Consider the following 19,619-nt stretch of genomic DNA (forward strand, 5'->3'; position numbering starts at 1 on the left):
CGGGGTTTGGGCTCGAGATTTGGTTGGGTTGCGGGACTCACCTTGGGATGACATTTGGAATGCTAATTGCATTATGTTATGGTGTACGATAAGCGGCACGAAGCGTGACAGAGTCCAGACGGCACCACACACTAATTGCATTCACCATGCCACACCATCCACCCACCCAGTTGCCACCTGTTTCCACCGCTTCGCATTAGGGCGTACAAATTGCCGACGGCTACAGCTTCCGCTATTGATTGTACAATCGATTGGACACGCTGCCACCTCTTATATAAAACGCCCTTATGCTGCGGGAACACAACTCAAGCTAATGCCGAACGTGGCATCAGGTGCCGCCAGCTGCAGCGGAATTATCGATTGTTGCTTCCACTAGTCGGTAACGCAGTGAAATATTCAATGGATCTGGCAGCACAACAGTTCTGGGAGGTGGAAACACAACACAGATGGCGCTGCAGAGTAAAGATTCTTATGGGCTTTGAACCCTTTAACCCGCCCACAACTCACGAGTGTCCCTCAATCCTCTTTAATCCACATGCAGCATTCGGGCGAACCAACAGGCGGAGACGCTGCAGGCACAGCATGCCCTGCTGCAGCAGCAACGTGACGACTTGCTGGCCAAACTGGGGCAGTGCGAGGATCGTGAGATGAAGCAGCAGGCGGCACTGACCAATCTGCAGTGTGCCCTGGAGCAGTTTCAGAATGGTAAGTACTTGGCACACACACACACACACACAGCCAGGAGCATGGCATAACACCCTGGACCCTCCCACCCCGCAGACAAGGAGCACGACATTGAGATGGCCACGCAGCGCATCCGTCGCGAGATGCAGGCTCACGTGGACAGGCAGGATCAGCTGCAGGCGGAGATGGAGGCCATGCAGCAGCAGTTGGCGGAGGCCAATCAGGGATTGCGGGCGGCGGCGCGCCTCTCCGATCAGCTGGAGGCGGGACAGCAGACGATCGCCGTGCTCCGGGATGAAGGTGAGTGAGCCCTCGGGTGGGCTGCAGGCTGCAGGCTGCCAAATCTTGACTAACCCCCAACCAGCCGCAATCGTGAGCTCTCACAATGTACCTAACCCCCCCGTAGTCATAAAAGCTAACCCATGGTGTCGCCCTGCCCTGTCCCGCCCCGCCCCGCACTCCGAACCACTACCATTACGAGCTGTTCTTGCCCCCCCCTCCCTCGATCACGCATCCTAAACTGCACTCCAAGAAAACTGCCGCTAACTGTTGACTGTGAATGAATGAAAGCACAAGAGAGAGAGAGAGAGAGAGCGAGATAATGGCAGGGAGAGAGTGTGCCTGTGTATGTGTGAGAGGGAGACTGAGAGCGAGTGCCAGAGCAAGCGACGTCACGATTCACCTCACAATTCTCAAAGGTAAATATCAGCTGGTAATTCTGGGAGGCTAAGCAAAATATGAAAAACTCGGAATTTCAGTTGGTATCGACTTTTTTGAATTGCATTTTATCACCACAGCGCAAAGACCAACCAAATCACACCAAAACCCAAAGAAAGAAAAACAAAACAAAACAAAACAAAAAGAACAAAGAACAAAAAAAACCTCGCAATTTTGCACCCAACGGCACGTGGCAAAACAAAACAAAAATACTGTATTGGCTGTAACTGCAAGTTGCTCATCCCAGCATCAGGTAAACTACAACATTTTGCTTGCTCCCTGCGTCACTGTCCCCACTATCCACCCCCAAAACGCAACCGTAACACACTTGCACTGCCCCTGCCTGGCCACACACACGCGCACGCACACAGAGTACGTTCTGCCCGCCTGTCCGTCTGCTTGGCTGTGCCAAGGTGAATTTACTAGCAAGGTGACGGCGTCCGCTGTGGGGACTTATTCACCACGCTTAGAGCGAAAAGCGCTAGAAAGGGATGAAGGTAGAGATGGGTGCCTAATGGTGAAGACGTCACCTTGCAAAGTAAACTCCCCTTGATCTGTGCACTGCAACTTACTCCCCACGAAAACAAAGCAAAAATCTGGCAATATAAACACGCTAAACTGGTGCTGGCAATCACACACCTACAATCCAAATCCAAATCCAAACCCAAATCCAAATCCTATTTAATTTAAGGCGCCTAGAAAATTGTAGTTTGCTTTATGTGTGATTATTAGCTTTGATTATCTTTGTTGTTGTTGTTGTTGTTGTTGTTATTTGGAACTAGCATATTTTTATATTTGATTTCCACCCTCTCCCCACACAGCTTTTACCTCACTCCTTGCCCTGCCCCGTCACGATTTTTGTATGTTTCTTATTTGAATTTTGTAACTATACTTTGTCGCTTACTGACCTTTATGATTTAATGCATTTTCTATTAAGTTGTTTGGCAATTTGCTTCTGTTGACTTTTATACAATTTGATTGTGATGTGACTGTGATTATTTTGAGTATCATTATGAAGAGAAGAGAAGAAGAGAAAACCGTACAAATCGTAAATCGTATTATTCCGTAATTCGTAAACCGTAACCCGTAACCCGTAAACCGTACAAAAGAAAACATGAAAAAAGGAGAAGAGAGGAGAGGAGCAGCCGAGAGGAACCGCTCGCTGAAACTGTATCCAAACTGTATCTGCAGCATTGAATAATCTCAATTTGTAAATGTGAGCGATTTGAGGCATTTGACACACTCACTTTGCAATTGGAGATTGCTCGAGACTGCGGCATATGCCACATTATGTATACCACACACTCACACACACACACACACACACACACACACTTACCTATCTATAGTCCCCTTTGCATGTCTATATATACTTGTACATATAACGAGTATACATACATCTATATATATGGATAGAAATATTTACCTACCTTTTCCCACCTTTACCTATTTGCTCTCTGTTGTCGCCCGCCTAGCCTGAATTTTGATTTGTTGTTCCGTTTTGTCGTTTGATCGTATTTATATCGTATTCGCTTTGATTTCATTATTCGTTTATTGATTTGCATTGGAGAGTAGTGAGGCCCCCAATTGTGCAGGGAATCGAGCCAGCCAGCCAGCCAGCCAGACAGCCATACAGACATCACCAAAGCCACTCGCAGCCGCCAAACATTCGCTAACCATTCCGCGACGCGCTTCCAGGAACCAAGCAGCGTCTGTACGGTTGAGTATTACATCAGGTACTGGTGTGCTTTAAATCCAACAACCAGTACTTATGTTATACTACGCCGTGCACTGATCGCACTAACCGCATGCCAAAAGCCAAAAGCCACAAGCCAAAAGCCCAATGCCCATGCCCAAGCCCCCCCGCTCCAAAGAACACAGGCGCGCGCGCTCTTTAAACGGATTCTTACACCTAAGATTGAAGCATAATTAACCGATAGCCGATGTCGTACCGCACAAATGGTTGAATCGCACTAATATTAGCGACTTTTTTGTGTATTTTATATGCTAGTGGAGAGCCTGAAGGAGGCGAACGATCAGCTGGAGCAGAGGCTCAACAGCAGCGAGAGCAGCCAGACGGACAAGATCGACAAGAGCCTGATCAAGAGCCTGCTGATAGGGTATGTGGTGAGCGGTCATGCAGGGGACAAGCAGCAGGTGCTGCGTCTGATATCCTCCGTGCTGGACTTCACCGCCCAGGAGTCCGACAAGGTGGGCCTAAATAAGCAGCAAAGCAGCTGGCTGGGAGCCATACTTGGCGGAGGACCAGCCTCGGGCAGCTCAGGTATGTCCAAAGGGTGGAATATCTCTCTGGCAGAATTCATTTCCAATTTTCCATTTTCAGCCCCTGGTCGCGGGAATGAGAATCTGGTGCAGGCATTCGTGCAGTTCCTCGAGCAGGAGTCACAGCCAGAGACAGCGACGCAAATGAGACCGAACCTTCTCAGCATGACTGGCCAGGTGGATGCGACGACGGCGACGACGACGACGACGACACCGCCACCGCCGCACCCACAGACTGGGCAAGGGCAGGGGCATGCTGCCTCAGCAGCGTCCGCGGGCCAAGACCATGGATCAGCGCCGCCACCATCTCCGCCTGCAACCGGCCCTGCACACTCGCTGTCCATGAGCTCCAATGAGTTTGCACCCTCACGCAACTCCAGTTCGATATTGAAGGATATTCTCAGCGACTCCTGATTCCTGTAGAAGGCCAAACCAAATGGCTCGACCCTCCTACTCCACTTCGCCTCTGTTTTTGAATAATTTTAAAACGTATAATCGTGTAATCGTGGTTTTGTGAATTTAGTCTTTGAGATTTAACCCTGCAGAAGAAAAGAAAACGCAGAAAACCGCCAAAGAAAACAGACAATATTCAACATTTTGCTCGACCTCAATCCCATCCCCTCAACTCTGCACCATCTGCACTTCCTTGAGGAATTGTTGCCGAAAAAGATGAAATTTCATCATCTCGAATGTCGCGACTACTAAAAATACCATCTTGAGACTTGTTAGGCATATTGTTGATCAAGACCACAAACACTTTTGGATATCAAATCAATGAGGAATCCTAATAACTTAAAAAATAACCTTGAGATTTGAATTACATATTCAAGTAGAAGAATAAATGGCAATATCTGGAACTTCAATCTTTTGAAACAAAATTGTAAATGATAAATTGAAAGAATGAAGTGAAGGAGGAAAAAGAAAGATTGAAAATGATCAGATAACAAAAAAGATGGCATTGAGGTCGAGCAAAATGTTGAATATTTTCTGTTTTCTTTGGCGGTTTGCTTTGTTTTCTTTTCTTCTGCATATTTAAAATGAATGCGTGAAATCTGTAACCCAACCAAACGAACATGTATCCATGTTTATAGCGACACACATACATACACATATGTATCTCCGTATATGTGACATATATATAGAAAAATATATACTTATAGTTACATCAGTCCTTCCCCCCTATTGTGCAATGTCTGTGTAGATGTGCAGCATGAGAAACTTGTAAATATGTAATAACCAACATGAATATGCCCTGGCAGCATGCCATGGACAAGCCTTCGCAGGGGCCTTGCTCACCAGTAGCCTAGCCGCCAATCAATAAACGAATCAACAACAAACAACAACAGAGGCACATTGCCGATTTTACTGTAAGGGATTACCTATGTTTATGTCATTTAATTGATTGTGCAATGGCTTACAATCGGTGAATAATTCGAAAAACAGCAGAAGCTCAGCTTCTCTTGAGCATTTAACTGGATGTTGAGGTGTGGAGAACCTACTTGGAGCTGGATCTTACCTGGTGCGAGCATTGCAACGATGGATTCAAACGGCTCGTCCATTTCGCTCCGCTGTTGTTTAGCCTTCATTTCTTGGAGTTGACTCACCCCTGAGCTGAATAAAGGATCTTCGTTCCATGCTGAATAGAAACAGAGTTATATTTCTTGCTAGATATGTTTTCACGATTGCTGCTTCGGTAACCAGAACCACTTACGCTATTCTCTTGCTCCTCCTGCTGTTGACCCTGCTCCTGCTTCTGGTCCGACTCGGTCGAGAGGTCTGGTCTGTTCTGCATGAGTAGAGACGCTGGAATGGGTAATGTCCAGTGCCTTTTAAGTTGCCGTTCTCCTCAAGTGCATTTATTTCGTGTTGTTGTCTTTCTCCATACAACAAACTGAACCAAAAACTTGGTTTTTTCACAGAACCTTTTGGTTAATGTGCCTTTACCTGAATCACATCCGAAATTCAATTAATTAATTAATTTATATTCGTTTTTGTCTGCTTTTCTGTTAAAACTTACCTTCAAAGTCCTTCCAGGATGTGCACGTCTCCAAAATTCTCTGTATTTTGTTGATCTATTTTGTCAGACAAAATGCGGTTCAGAAAGCGCTTTAAAATGCTTTAAAATGCAGCAGAAATCCGTTGACGATGACGTCACCTTTGAGGATGCGACTACCAAAGACTAGAGCATATATTTGTCTCGCTCACTTTCCTGCTAATGCAAGACAGAAACAAAATGAGACCAAACGGAAAGGTTTTTTTGTTGGTGTTGGTGGCTCTCCGCCGACAGAGAGAGGCCGCAATGCAAACGAGAAGGGACGTGTGAGACGCTTCTTACGCGTCACAACTTTTATACCCGGCACTCAGTACTACATCTGCACCTTAGCGGTTATTTGTCAAATTTAACATTTTTTCTTCATCTGTCATCTACATCAACAACACTACTCACGCCAACACGCTCCTTTAGCTCGCCACCCTCCCCTAGAAACACACACTGCAGAGTCAGGGCAGAGTCGCGGCAGAGGCAGCGGCAGAGACGTGTCAGGGGCAGAGGCCAATAAACTGAAGTATCTTTTGGGGGCTGCTTTTGTTCTCAAAAGTATAGCATACTTTCAGGCTGAAAAGTTCCCAATTACAAAATAGCGTAGGACAGCCATATCCTGCAGTCCTTGTGGTCCTTGATGGACTCAAGCGATACAGGAGACTCGTACCTTCGCCAGGAGGCATGCCATGTCCTGATCCGACAGGAAACAGCCGAGTTATAGCGTTGAAGGGGATTATATAGAAAAACAATATTCAAATGGCATTATCCTTAATGTCCTAGCACCCGAAGTGATCCGGGACATTTTCCCGATCCCGAAGAGGCGTGACATGTTCTTTTTCGACAGGAAATAGCTGAGCTATAGCCTTGTAGAGATTAAAAAGAAAAAACAACGTGAAAATGGCATTATCCTTAATGTCCTTGCACCCGAACTGGTCGCAAAGGATCCAGGACATTGTGCCGATCGCGAGGGGGCGTGGCACATCCCGGACGGACTACAAATAAAGGAGAAAACAACAAAACAAATCTCTCCTGTTATTTTTGTCAAATTTTGACAGTCACCTCTTTGCACAGTGGCGCCCACGCGATGAAGACGGTCATTTCTGGAACTAAAATAACGTAGTTCGAGAATTGGCCGATCTGTGTTGGGACGCCACTGTGAACTTTTGAAATTGCTTCACTGAAATGGCCGAAAACTGGAAAATTTTCAGACCAAGTACCAGGCGAACAGAAGTCAGTAGAAGGTAACTGGTTTCCCAATTTGGCGATCTGATAGATATGGTCATTCCCTACGGAATGGCGTTTTTAGTTTTCTGTTATCTTCAAAATTGTAGATTTGGGAGGTTTTCGCCCTTTTGCGGGGGCGGGGCTCATTTTTGAAATACACTGGTTTCAGTGTGAGCATACAGCAGTCTGGTGCCAAAATTTGGTGGCTCCAGCTCTTATAGTCTCTGCGAACTAGCCGACAAACAATACGGACAGACGGACGGACAGACGGACGGACGGATGGACAGACGGACAGACAGACAGACAGACATGGCTCAATCGACTCGGCTATTGATGCTGATCAAGAATATATACACTTTATGGGGTCGGAAACGTTTTCTTCTGTGCGTTACGTACAACCGTTATCCGCACAAATACAATATACCCTATTTACTCTTCGAGTACCGGGTATAAAAATAGCTAAGACCAATCAACAAAAGAAGGAATTGTGTCAGCTTAGAAATTTTACTGCGTCAACGATAATTTCAAAAATTGGCTTATGTTAACCTCTTCCTCCTCTTTCAACCTACCACACAAAAAAACTGATTCCCTCCACGATTTAAATTCAGAATTGGCATTTAAAATAACAAAAAGCTGAAAGATAAACAACTTATATAAGCTGCTCCAATTTTACACATAATAAATCTAGCCAGAAATAAGCTAAAATGTCAGCACTGAATGCCATTTTTTTTCCTGCGACCCAGGCTATAAAACGAACAGCAGACAGAACAAACTGTTCATTCCGTCTCCGATTTCCTTTATTTTACATTCGGCCCAGCTCTGATTAGCTCCTTGTTGTGCATTTTGATCACGTGGGCTCCATCAGTGCACTTCACTTTGAGGCTGTGCTCCCGCAGCAACCCGAAATGTGACTGGGAACTCATTTTACTCAACTTTCTCTACGATTGCATCTGCTGATGTCAGTGTCCCATGCCCCTTTATCAGCCACTCTTCCTCACAACCGAGCGCAGAACGAGGGCGAGTGGTTGCCTGTCGAGCGAGGCAGAGCGATAAGCTAGCATTGCATGGCTGCTGGAGGGGTGGATTGTGGGTGGATCTGACATTTGTAACAAATGCGCAATATCTGTTCAGGCACTTGTGCTCCATTCCTGGATTTCAGCCAGCGTGTTGGCTTGTACCCCTGTGCCGGGGGGCCACAGAAGACGACGATGTTGTGCTGCTCGACAAGGAACATCGTCACCTACTCGTGCTTGCTCGTGTACTCTGGTGCTTTTTCCACGAGTGCGCCAGACAGGTTGCACTCGCGGCAATATCGGTCCGCCAATGGGCCATGGCGAATTCATTTTCTTGATAACATCTTCCCATCAGGGTGATAAATGAAACGCTGTACGGTTTAAGTACACGCAATATAATACTGCTGCCTTTTTTGAAGTTTTTATTTGCTTGATTTCTACACATCACACTTAGTAGGTTTGCCTATAACATTTCGATAAACTCTTTGAAATCTTTTGCTAAAACACACTTGGGATTTGGGATTTGGGGTGCGGCTCGCTGCCGGCGACCCATACACATACATAAATATACATATACATATACATATACATAATAGATACTGGCTATGGCTGGGTGTATCCTCCAACAACATCTAAACACTTTAACGCATCGTAAATTGGATCTAAAAGATCTGTGGGGGAGAAAACCGATGGCGCGCTTTGACCTCCGCGTTTACTTCTCGCTCTCCGCGCACATTTCAATAACATTTTCATACTTCGTTTTTTGTTTGTGTTTTTTTTATAAAAAATATACAATTATAAATATAAATATGTGTGTATATCATGTATTGTATGTACACTTAGACGTTTCAAAAAGACAGGGAAAAAAGTATGCTCTCCATATGTTTCTTTTGTTTTCCTTCGATTTTTGTTTTGTTCAATAAATTAGTAGAAAATACTTGTGTTTTGGTTTTTATATATAAAAATACAATAGGGTCCATAGGTTTCATATGAAATATACTCCAAAAATTGTTTGTTGTATATTTGTTTTCACTGCTTTCCATTTTGTTTTGGTTTTCGTAGCGGGAAATTGAGTGGCCTTAAGTGGGTGTGGCAAAAGATGATACAAAAGACGTATAAAAACGATTGGGAGAGACAGAGACAGAGACAGAGAGGGAGAGAGAGAGAGAGAGAGAGAGAGGTGAAAGCGTTTGGTGGGTGTGCGAGCGTGTGTGCAAGCAGTCGATTGCCAAGCAGTGCAATTCCGCGTGCCGTAGCATACTTTTGTGCTGCAGCTGCGCGTGGATGAACCATGCCTAAACACACACACACACATGCACATACAAATATCTACTTACGATCAACATGAACAACAACAATTACACACAGCTAGATAGTGTCCATTCGTTTGCTTCACACACACAAAAAAAAAATAGAGGTTACATTTTTAGAGGATAATTCCAACATGCACACACGGTCCACAGATGGTTTGCTGGCACGCGTAATCGCTGCTCTTGCTGGACAACATTTAAAGCCACCGATTTCAGATTAGTTTCGCTTAGAGTAGAGCTGCGGCTCCTTGCCCTCCAGCTCCAGCAAGCGGCAATTATGCTAGGCGACAAAAAAAAAAAAAAAACACACAAGAAATAGCTTACAGGCGGCAGGGTGTGGGGCAAGGAGCACACACTTATTTACACATTTACACTACATATACATATACGGGGGCTACAGCTAAGCAACTTGCTAATACATTTAAGTCGAACATTCTAAGAGGGGGGGGAAGTCCTTGCAGCTGCCAGATGGCAGACGACAGACGACAGACGACAGCGCTTAAAACATAATCAATCAATCGAGCCACCAATCAATCAATCAATCAATCAATGGAGCACTTAACCCTTATCCGATTCCATCGTTTCTATCTATTCATAATTCATATTCTTTCTAGCTTACATATCACAAAAACTCCAATGGTTTGTCCCTCCGTCGCTCCCCCAACCCACGTAAGTTCCCCCCCCTGCACACACTCCTCCACCTCCTCCTGCAGCAGCAGCAGCATCAAGGAACATCAGCAAACCGCTTGGACCAAGCTCCTGCCTCGCTGGCCCTTGCAGATTCATTAAATGCAATTCTGAAACCATTTCTCAAGTGCCGCCCACTGCCAAGAGTGGTCCGCGATGAGGCTGTGTCCTGTGTCCTGTGTCCTATGGCTCCACGGACTGTGTGGCTGGCTGCGTCGCAATTGTGCCGCCATTCGCCTGCACAGACTCCTCCTGCGACTTGAAGAGCGTTGTGGTCTCGCTCGAGTGAAACTCTTCCTCATCGTCATCATCTGCAAGAGCTTCAACCTGCTGCTGCTGCTGCTCCTCCACTGGTTCTGGCTCCTGCTTCGCTGAGAGAGCATCCGACCGTCGATCTGTGTAGAGAAAGACCTCCATGTGATCCTTGCCCTTGACATAGACACTGCCGCGCGGCTCAAAGTCGTAGCGAGCGGTGAGAAAGGGCAGGCAGTCCTTGCCCACTTGGATGCGATTGGGCAGACCCGTGGAGTCCATGCGCGAGGCCACATTGACGGCATCGCCCCAGATGTCGTAGTAGAGCTTGCTGGTGCCGATGACGCCCGCCGTCACGTCGCCAATGTTCATGCCGATGCGCAGAATGAGATTGAACTCGAGCAGGTCCTTGTTGAAGGCGTCCACCACCTCCTGCATGGCAATGGAGAACTCCATGAGGGTGTGGATGTGCTCGTCGCCGGCGCCGCGATGGGAGGGATCCAGCCCGCTGGCCGCCATGAACGTGGAGCCAATCGTCTTGATTTTCTCCACGGAACGGAACTCCGGGCGGGACAGCAGCTCGTCGAAGTCCCCGATGAGCTCGTTGAGGACGCGCAGGAACTCCTTGCCGCCGAGGTAGCTCTCGTCGTACATCTCGTTGAAGTTGACGATGGAGGCAAAGATGATGGCAATGTTGCGATGGTTCTCCGAGTACTTGGCCGTGTTCTTCAGGTGCTCCGCCACGTGCTTGGGGATGATGTTGTGCAGCAGCATGTCCGCCTGGTTCTTCATGTTCTGCACACGGACCTTGTCCTGGTTGGCCACCGCATTGCCGTAGAACGTCAGCCGGTAGCCGATCTCGAACTCGCGATTGAGGAACCAGACCAGCACCAGAATGAGCAGCAGGTCCAGATAGATCTCCACGTGGTAGTCGTGGAACCACTTGATCTCCTCGAAGATGTACGAGGAGCTGCTCTGCTCCTGCTCCTCCTCGGACTCCGCCTGGTCGCTGCGGCTCGAGTAGACCATCAGCTGGGACACGGCGATGCCGACGAAGCAGAGCGCGGCCATGAAGGCCAGGATGTTGCGCACCCAGCAGTTGAGCTGCGTGAAGTTGCAGAAGTGCACGATGCACACGAAGATGAGGAAGCCGTAGTGGTACTCGAAGGCCTCCAGCTGCTCGAGGTCCAGCAGCAGGAAGTTGGCGATGATGAGCAGCACGGGCATGGCCATGAGCACCGCGAGGCAGATGTGCCACGGATACCAGCTGGAGATGGCCTCGAATATGCGATCCGCACACGAACGGAACTGCGGCGCCGCCCGCCTCAGGCCAGCTTCAATGTCTAGATCTGCATCGCCATCTGCATCTCGCTCTCCCTCTCCCTCTGCATCTGCATCCTGCTCCTGCTTGTGTCCTTGGGCCGCCTCGCACTTGGTGCGCAGGCGCGACCTGCTGCTGCTGCTGGCACGTCCCGTGCCGTGACGCCGGCACATTTGGCGCGTGAACAGGAAGAGGGCGAACACCTGGATGGCCGTGAAGCAGGAGAAGAGCGTCACCCACAGGCGGAAGCTCGGCGTCACCGTGTTCTGGGTCATCAGGAAGAGCGACACCGAGATGCACAGGTACACGGCGATGCCCACGAAGATGTCGATGTACGTGTTGTACCTGGGCGTGGCCAGCGTGGGCGGCCCCTCCGTCTCGTTCTCCGCCCCGAAGCGGTGCGCCTTGGAGCGAAAGTCCCGCTCCAGCTGGCGGGACTTGAAGTACAGGCTGAAGCCCCGCAGCGGCGGCTTCACGAGGTAGCTCCGCTGCGACCTGGCGTTGTCCCGCACGCAGCGGATGAGCTGCAGGTCCGACTGCTTGCGCAGCTGCTGCAGGCAGGCGGCCAGCGGGTCGCCCATCATCTGCGCGGAGCACGGCTGCATGAGCAGCGGCAGGGGCAGCGGCAGGGGGACTGGCAGCTGTGGCTGCGGCTGCGGCACCACCATGGGCAGCGGCAGGCCCAGGCCCAGCGGCAGGGGCATGGGCAGGGGCAGGCCCTGCATGTCGTTCAGATTCGAGATGCTCGAGGTGGAGCTGGTGAAGTAGCCGGAGACGCGGTGCTGGCTGATGGCCGACTGGTTGAGCGCGTAGATCTGCTGCTGGATGGAGGACCTGCGCGAGTTGCTCTTGATGCCCGAGTCCTTGCGCGACGTGGCCGAGGGGCAGATGCTGGAGTTGCGCGAGTGGCCACCGCCTGCGCCTGCGCCTGCGGCTGGCGGGGCGGGCAGGCAGCAGGGACTGGGCTGGACACTGGAGCTGCCCGGCTCGACCGGTGGCCTGCCCGTGGACAGTGTGTTCGCGCGGGGCCTGGGCAGCGGCGACTGCTCCACGGGCAGCACAGCTCCACCGCCGCCTCCGCCTCCGCCGCCGGACTGCCTGCCGCACTGACTCCGATAGCTGCCGGAGCGGCCGAAGGGGGAGATGTCGCTGCGCGACTGACTGATGTAGGAGCGCACGTCGATGATGTCGTCGTACATGGAGTACTGGCCGGGCGAGCAGCAGCCGCCCGCCCCCCCGCTGGTGCCTGCCGCCGCCGAGTAGCCTTCGGGGGAGCGCAGCACGCTGCTGGCCAGCGCCGTGGAGGTGGCCGCGTGGTGCAGCATGGGCCGCGTCGCGCTCGGTATGTCCAGTGACTGGTGGCCCAGCCGACTGCCGCCGCAGGACTCCACGAGCATCGGCAGCTGCTGGTACACACAGCTGGGCCCGTTGCCATTCCCGTTGCCATTGCCATTCTGTGGCGTGGCCTCCATGAAGGCCAACGTCTCCTCGGGCTGCAGATGGGAGTGGAGATGGGCCTCCTCCTTCTCCTTCTCCGACTGACTTTGGCTGGCGCGAGTGGCCAGCTCCTCGAAGCGCTTGAGGAAGCGCGGCACCTTCCACGCCGCCAGCAGACGGCTCTTGGGCGGCGGTGGAGGCGGCGGCGGAGGCGGCGGCGGCGGTGGCGGAGTCGACGGCGACGCTGGCTGCTCATCGGAGTCGAGGCTGCCGGGCAGGGACTTGGTGGTGATGATGATCTTCGGCCGTTGCCGCACCACCACGACGGGCGGCAGGCCGCTGGCCGCCGGATGCAGGCTGCCAATGCCCCGCTCAATGTCCCGCTCTCGGCTCTGGCTGTGGCTGTGGCTCTGGCTCTGGCTGCTGCTCTGCGACTTCTTGCGCAGCTTCATGCTCAGCGAGGTCAGCCGCGGGCGCATGGAGAGCACGGGCGAGGGGTTCAGCGAGTTGGAGAGCTGCCCCACCGGCGACGCGGGCGGCACCTGCGGCTGCACTGCCGAGATGTTGGTCGCGCTCTGCGACAGGGATCCGCCCTGGCCGCCCTGGCCGCCCGGCAGCAGCAGGGAGCTGCCACCAATGGCATGCGCCGGCATGCTGGGACTCAGGCTGTTCGTGCGCGAAAAGTCGCTCCGCCGTCCCACCACGAAGTACGTGCGGTGGCCTGCGGGGAGGGGGGACAGACAGTTAGCGAGGGATGGGACAGACAGCTCGGGGAGAGACTCACCGAAGACCTCCTCGCCCTCCTCCAGGTAGTAGTTGTCGCCCAGGAAGCTCGAAGTCTCCTGCGAGATGTGCACCTGCTCCGGCTTGCCCGAGGACTCCATTCTGCAAGGAAAAGGAAAAGGAAAAGGAAAAGGACACAAGGGAGAGAGTGGATGACGCTCTTGCCGCGCTGCAAGTCGCAGCTGGAGTACTCACTTGTTGGCCAGACTGACGTCGTTGCTCCACACGTCGAACTTGACGCGTCGCGTGCCCACAATGCCGCAGAGCACGGTGCCCGTGTGGACGCCGACGCGCATCTTGACGCCCTCGTGGCGCTGGGCGTCGAAGCAGCGCATGGCGTCGATCATGCCGAGGCCCATCTCGACGCAGCAGATGGCGTGGTCGGCCCGCGGCTCGGGGCAGCCGGAGACGCAGTAGTAGCAGTCGCCCAGGGTGGAGATCTTCTCGCAGCCGCTGAGGCTGCACAGGTCGTCGAAGCGCTCGAACAGATCGTTGAGGATCTCGACGAGCTGCTCGGCCGTCTTGGTGGAGGACATGCGCGTGAAGCCGACAATGTCCGCGAAGAGGATGCTCACGTTCTCCATGCTGTGCATGTGGAAGGGCCGGAACAGGGACTTCACGTCGTTGGAGGCGCGCGGCCGCATGTAGTGGGACTCGGGCGGCAGGCCCGAGTCCAGGCCGGCGCTGCCGCCCTCGTTGAGCAGCATGTCCGCCACCTTGGGCGGCATCACCGAGTGTATCATCTTCTCCTTGAGCTGCTTCTCCATCTCCAGCTGGCGGCGCACCAGCAGGTTCTGGCCGACCTTCATGAAGGTGCCGCGCATGCGCACGAGATTCATGACGAGCACGTGGACGCCCACCAGGTGGACACTCAGGTGGGCCATGATCCGCAGGATGAGTATCTTGTGGCTGGGCTCGCTGCTGGGAGCCACCGCCGATCCGCCGCCGTGGATGGCGCTGCAGCCGATGACCATGTGGGACACCAGCTCGAAGGCGATCGAGTAGGAGATGGCGATCGCCGCGCCCACCCACAGCGGCATGGGCAGCGCCGTGTAGATCAGCAGCACTATCTCCAGGCAGATGGCGAAGTGGCCCAGCGGACTGAAGGCCCGGCCCGTGTACGTGAGGAAGGCCAGGGAGGCGCCGCACAGCAGCAGCGCCGTCACCGCCGAGGTCAAGGTGCGATGCTGCCTGTAGAGGTCCCAGTGGGTGAAGCACAGCGCCATGATCGTGACCAGCGAGAGCATGGAGAACGAGCTGGAAATGGGTCGCCAGAAGTCCTCCGAGCCGCCATCCACCACAAAGTACAGGCACCAAGCCAGCGAGCAGAGCAGAATGTACGACAGCGTGAACCTGTGGAGGGAGGGTCAAGGCAAGGATTAGCCAGCGGATAAGCCTGCGAGAGCGGATTGCGGATTGCGGTGAAGCCCATGCCCAGCCACAACTTTCCCCTTTCCCTTTCGAGCGGCCCTAATTACGGCCAAAGCAGGAGCAGCGCACGGAGCACCTGTCACCAGGGAGACTTTGGCATTCATTGAGCAAGTGGCTCCACTCGAGGCAGCAGAGGGAACCCAAAGCTGCAGCTGGAACGGAGCCCTCAGCTGTCACTCAGCAGCTTAGGATTGGCTCCCAGTTCATTGTTCAATTTTTAAATCGTTTTTCAGATGAAGCAGCAGGCTCTGTCCTCTCTCTCGCTGGGCTTTGTCTCCACCTTTGCCCAGCTAAAGCAGCAAAGAATCTCTATTCAAATGTGCAGGACAAAGGGATTTATCCAGAAATAAGTTGAGGAATTTCGCAAGAAGTAAACCACAGAAAGGGGGAATAAATATTCTGGCATTCGAGTGGCAAAAAGTTGCCCCGTCGCAGCCCAAACTCAATCGATAGATGCCGCAGTCCCTTTGCCACCTCGTTCTGTGTTTCCCTCGCTCTCTCTGCTTTTCTCTCTGTACTTCTCGCCTCACGCGAAACTGCTGCAATTGGCCGCCAAATGGCCCGAAATGGCATTGACCTGCAACGAAGCAGCCCCACCCGTTGACCCGTGCCGTGCCGTGCCGGGCCACACGCCAAGCGAGAGCATTTATGGCGGCAATTTCGCCATCCTGCGGCGCGGCGCACCAACCAATTTGCCCTCGTTTGGCCTCCTCCCAGTCCCAGTCCTAGTCCCTGCCCTTCTGCTGTTGTGGGCGCTGATTGCATGCAGCGTTGTTCTAGTTGCAGGTGGGGCGAAACGCTCCAGGGAAAGTTGCACCACAAGCCACAAGCAGCAATCATCCCACAGAGGGTCACTGAACCGAGCCACCAAACTGGAGGCCCAGGACTCACCTGTATCTCATGCGCACATGTGGAAAGACGCTGGCCTGGTACTGCTCCTCGAGCACGGGCGAGTCGAACTTCGGGTCCAGCCAGGACTTGGCGGCGGCGCGCTCGAAGGCCACCGGCAGCATGACGCTGCAGCACGAGTGCCGGCGACCGGTCTGGCTCAGGTAGGTTTGGATGTGTGGTGCCAGTGCGATTTGTATGTCATCGGTGGAGTTGGCACGGCTATCGTTGACTAGCACGCCCGGGGGCATGGCCCGTAGGTTCACCGACTGACGGCGCGACTGCAATGGAGAGAAACCAAACAAAATTAGCGCACGGCAAATGTCAAACGAAAGGATACTCCGAGGGTTCATGCCGGCTCAGGATGCTGTTTGCTGCCTTCTGGCTGGCTTTTATTTGATTTATTTGATCAGCAAAGTGTGTGGCGAGCTGAAGTCACGCGACGGCAGCTCTGATTGCCTTCCAACGGCCTCTAATTCGCGCCAATCTTATCTCACCCAAGTGCAGTCCCGCCAAAGAGAGCAAAAGTTGCTCAAAAAACATTCCAAGCGCCCAACCGATTTGCTGGCCATTCATTAAGAAGCTGCTAAACAGCCAGCCAAAAATAGACAGCCCCAAAATGTTGGCCAAGCTCGAAGCTGGCCGTACCCCAAGACCCAGCCAAACGCCCGGCAATCATTTCCACGCGAAACTTTGCTGAATGGAAACGGTTTTTCGGGCTTTCTGTGGCTGGTGCGCCTTTCCGGTTAATGTTGAAAACTAATTTGCTAAATGCTTGCCGGATCCTGCCGCGGTTACCTACCGAAAATCAATGCCCAAAGGTGTCCTAGCCGTGGGGCAAACATTTCACAGATATTTTGATGGCTGGGGAGCTTTGCACTGAATTTCTCGCTCAAAGTTGAGGCATTTTTGGTTGGGGCACGGCTCGGCGCACAAAGCGAATTGAGTTGCTTTTATTTGATTGGGATTTGATTGGATTTATTGTAATTTAAAGCCACAGCAACGACGATGCAAAGAAAGGGTTCAACGTTTCCAAAACGATTGCCGTTGGACGCGACGCGACGCGATGTTGGGAACTGATTGGAATTTTGGCTCGGGGCTGGTCGATTGTCTCTCGATCGCCAGCGATCGCCAACAGCTGACAGCGGAATGGCAGAGAGGGAAGACCAGCAACAGCGAATGCAAAAAACGCGCCAGCTTATCGCTGTCTGATAAGGCAGCCAGGTGAGCGACAGAGAGGGAGAGCGAGAGCGAGAGAGAGCAGCGATAAAGATCGCTTGGCTTTTGGGGTCGACTGGCTATCGGCAAGTCACTTGCGATCGATCTCAGTCGCTGGTCAAGTGGCCAAGGACATTGCGACCAGCCTCAACCTAAGAGATTCTCTCTGCCACTCTCCTCCCCTCTCTCTCTCTCACTCTCTATCTGTGGGCGGTGGGAGGTAAATTTTAATACAATATAAATAGCGCTGGCCTGGCCTGGCATGGTTATTCCGGCAGTCGTTAGATAAGATAAGAGGCGCCCCCAGACACACTCACTCCCCGCCCCACCCCCCGCCAAGTCACAAAAAATATCTTCCCCTTGGTCACACACGAAATGTGAGTGCTACGAGTGCGAGCAGAGGCCAGCGCCTTGAACTCTTTGCACCAGAGTGCACACCCACACCCACAGGGCCACTCGTTCATTCGCACTCGCCCACTCGCTCTCGCCCACTAGCCCACTCGCCAGCTCATTTGTGTGCTCGAGAACTCTGTTTGTTGCGAGGCTTTCAGATTTTCTTTGATGGGATTAACTTTGTATGTGGCCCCCTACGAGGCTCGACGGTCCTTTGCTTGGCCACAGCGTAATCTCCCAATTAAATTGCACTCGTAATGTGCTGTCCACTCCCCCCCACCCACCGAGCAACGAGCTTCCTTCGCATTCAAAGCTCTATTTATATGCACGGAGCCAACTCCACGCGGGCATAATGCATTTGACTGGCTGTCTGCGACAGGAAATTGGAATTTAGCAGCTCTCTCTGTCCCTCTCTCTGTCCCTCCGGCACATTAAATATTTGTTTAATTAAACTCTCGCCAGTCACATCGATTCGGGCAAAGGCAGACACTGCGACAGCGAACGGCGGACAGCTGGCAGCTGGCAGAGCGGCAAAAGTGTTAAGAAGTTTTGGAATATTAATTAGCAGCGCAGGCAAGGCACAGAGAAGAGCTGAGACAACTCGAGCCAGTTCTTATCAGCAAAAACTGATAGCGTTTGGGCCAAAACAAGCTGGGTGGCCAGCAGCGGGGCACGGGGAAGACTTCTACGGACAGTGGCAGTGTCGGAGAGATCTCAGCGGATTCTCCTCGGCTGTCGGCGCTGAATGGAGTGCAGAAGGTGCTGAATTTCCGGCAGCGAGCGCAGATCGATCAAAGCTGATGGCGAGAGCATAAGCAGCGCGGTACAGTGCCCATCAGCGAGTGGAATGCAGCGAGTAATCGAGCAACGAGAGGGCAAATGCTTAGTTGTAATTTAAATGCATTTCGCTGGATAAGCGCAGCTGCGCCCTTGGCTCTACAGACTGCAGCTTGATCACCACCAGGCTGGTGTAATTAATTGATTCAGACTCTGAAGGCCAAACATAGTCACTGCAGCCGCCTGTTGCCACGCTGTTGGCACCTTCTGGCGCTACTGCGACATTGCTGGCTTATTCTATTATCTATGGATGTGGCCGTGATTTGGTTATCCGATCTTTGACGAGTGCCGCGGCTCGTGAAGGCAGCACCCGGCAGGCTGGAGTAGAATTACAATTGGCCAGGTCCTGCGGCGCCCCTGAAGTGTGCTCTCGTTCGGTTCACATCCGACGAGTGGCCAGTGCACCGTCCTGTCCTGTCCTGTCCTGTCCCGTTCGTTCCAAATATGATTAACTGACGAAATTGTGATGTGGGTGAGAGGAGGAGGGCGTGGGCGAAGCCGAATGCCCGAGGGGCTGGAGCAGAGAGCGAACTTTGCCCGTGCGTTGCGCCTGTCGATGCGTTGTTGTTGAAGTGACTCCTCCGTCCGCTGGCTGTCCTCGCCACTCCGAGGGCCACTCACATGTCCACGCCCACGTGTACCCTCCCCTCCCGCTGCACCCGCACAGCAGTGACTGATGGTGCTCCAGGCGTGCGGCTGCGGATGGGCATGGGCATCTGTCATTGTGTGTGTGCGTGTGTGTGCATTGCAATGACGCCAAAGTGTAAATAAGCACTTAAATTTTTAATGAATATACATGGAGCTGCAACCGCATGGGCAGCGGTTAGCCCTTGACTGGGCGTGGCAGGGGCTGGGCGCAGAGTGTGCCCAGAGTGTCGCCCGAAACGCAATCAAACCGAAAGGCATTAAGGCTGCCTGACCAACTGACTAAACGCTGTCCGGCTGCTGCGGCAAGTGAGTGGCGGCAGAGTCGACTTTAAGCTAAAGTTTTATGTGCCAGCCATTTTGGGGCGGTTAAAGCGGAGAGACAGAAGGACAGAAGGACAGACGGCTGGCTGGGATCCTCTGTGCTCGCACTCAAAATGCACAAAGATGCCAAA

General features: G+C 52.4%; 2 protein-coding genes across 6 annotated transcripts in view; one reads left to right on the forward strand and one right to left on the reverse strand.

The window, feature by feature from the left end:
• Positions 1-5,024, forward strand: part of LOC117903318 (thyroid receptor-interacting protein 11-like) — a 53,634-nt gene extending 48,610 nt beyond the window's left edge. For 2 of the 4 annotated variants that reach the window (XM_034815256.1, XM_034815257.1), the window contains 4 exons: positions 542-705; positions 781-984; positions 3,413-3,685; positions 3,746-5,024. In XM_034815256.1, coding sequence (XP_034671147.1) covers positions 542-705; positions 781-984; positions 3,413-3,685; positions 3,746-4,098 — 994 coding nt within the window. In that variant the 3' untranslated portion in view covers positions 4,099-5,024. The remainder of the gene's footprint in view (positions 1-541; positions 706-780; positions 985-3,412; positions 3,686-3,745) is intronic. The other 2 variants (XM_034815258.1, XM_034815259.1) reach the window with 1 other exon arrangement.
• A 3,842-nt stretch (positions 5,025-8,866) lies between these two features.
• Positions 8,867-19,619, reverse strand: part of LOC117894527 (adenylate cyclase type 9) — a 33,257-nt gene continuing 22,504 nt past the window's right edge. Inside the window, exons 1-5 of one of the 2 annotated variants that reach the window (XM_034801654.1) lie at positions 16,874-17,002; positions 16,075-16,352; positions 13,948-15,105; positions 13,754-13,854; positions 8,867-13,690 (exon numbers count right to left, since the gene is read on the reverse strand). In XM_034801654.1, coding sequence (XP_034657545.1) covers positions 10,143-13,690; positions 13,754-13,854; positions 13,948-15,105; positions 16,075-16,322 — 5,055 coding nt within the window. In that variant the 5' untranslated portion in view covers positions 16,323-16,352; positions 16,874-17,002 and the 3' untranslated portion in view covers positions 8,867-10,142. Of the gene's footprint in view, positions 13,691-13,753; positions 13,855-13,947; positions 15,106-16,074; positions 16,353-16,873; positions 17,003-19,619 lie in introns of those variants that run through there. The other variant, XM_034801645.1, reaches the window with a different exon arrangement.

Source organism: Drosophila subobscura, chromosome A (genome assembly GCF_008121235.1).
Source record: "Drosophila subobscura isolate 14011-0131.10 chromosome A, UCBerk_Dsub_1.0, whole genome shotgun sequence".
Classification (NCBI taxonomy): domain Eukaryota; kingdom Metazoa; phylum Arthropoda; class Insecta; order Diptera; family Drosophilidae; genus Drosophila; species Drosophila subobscura.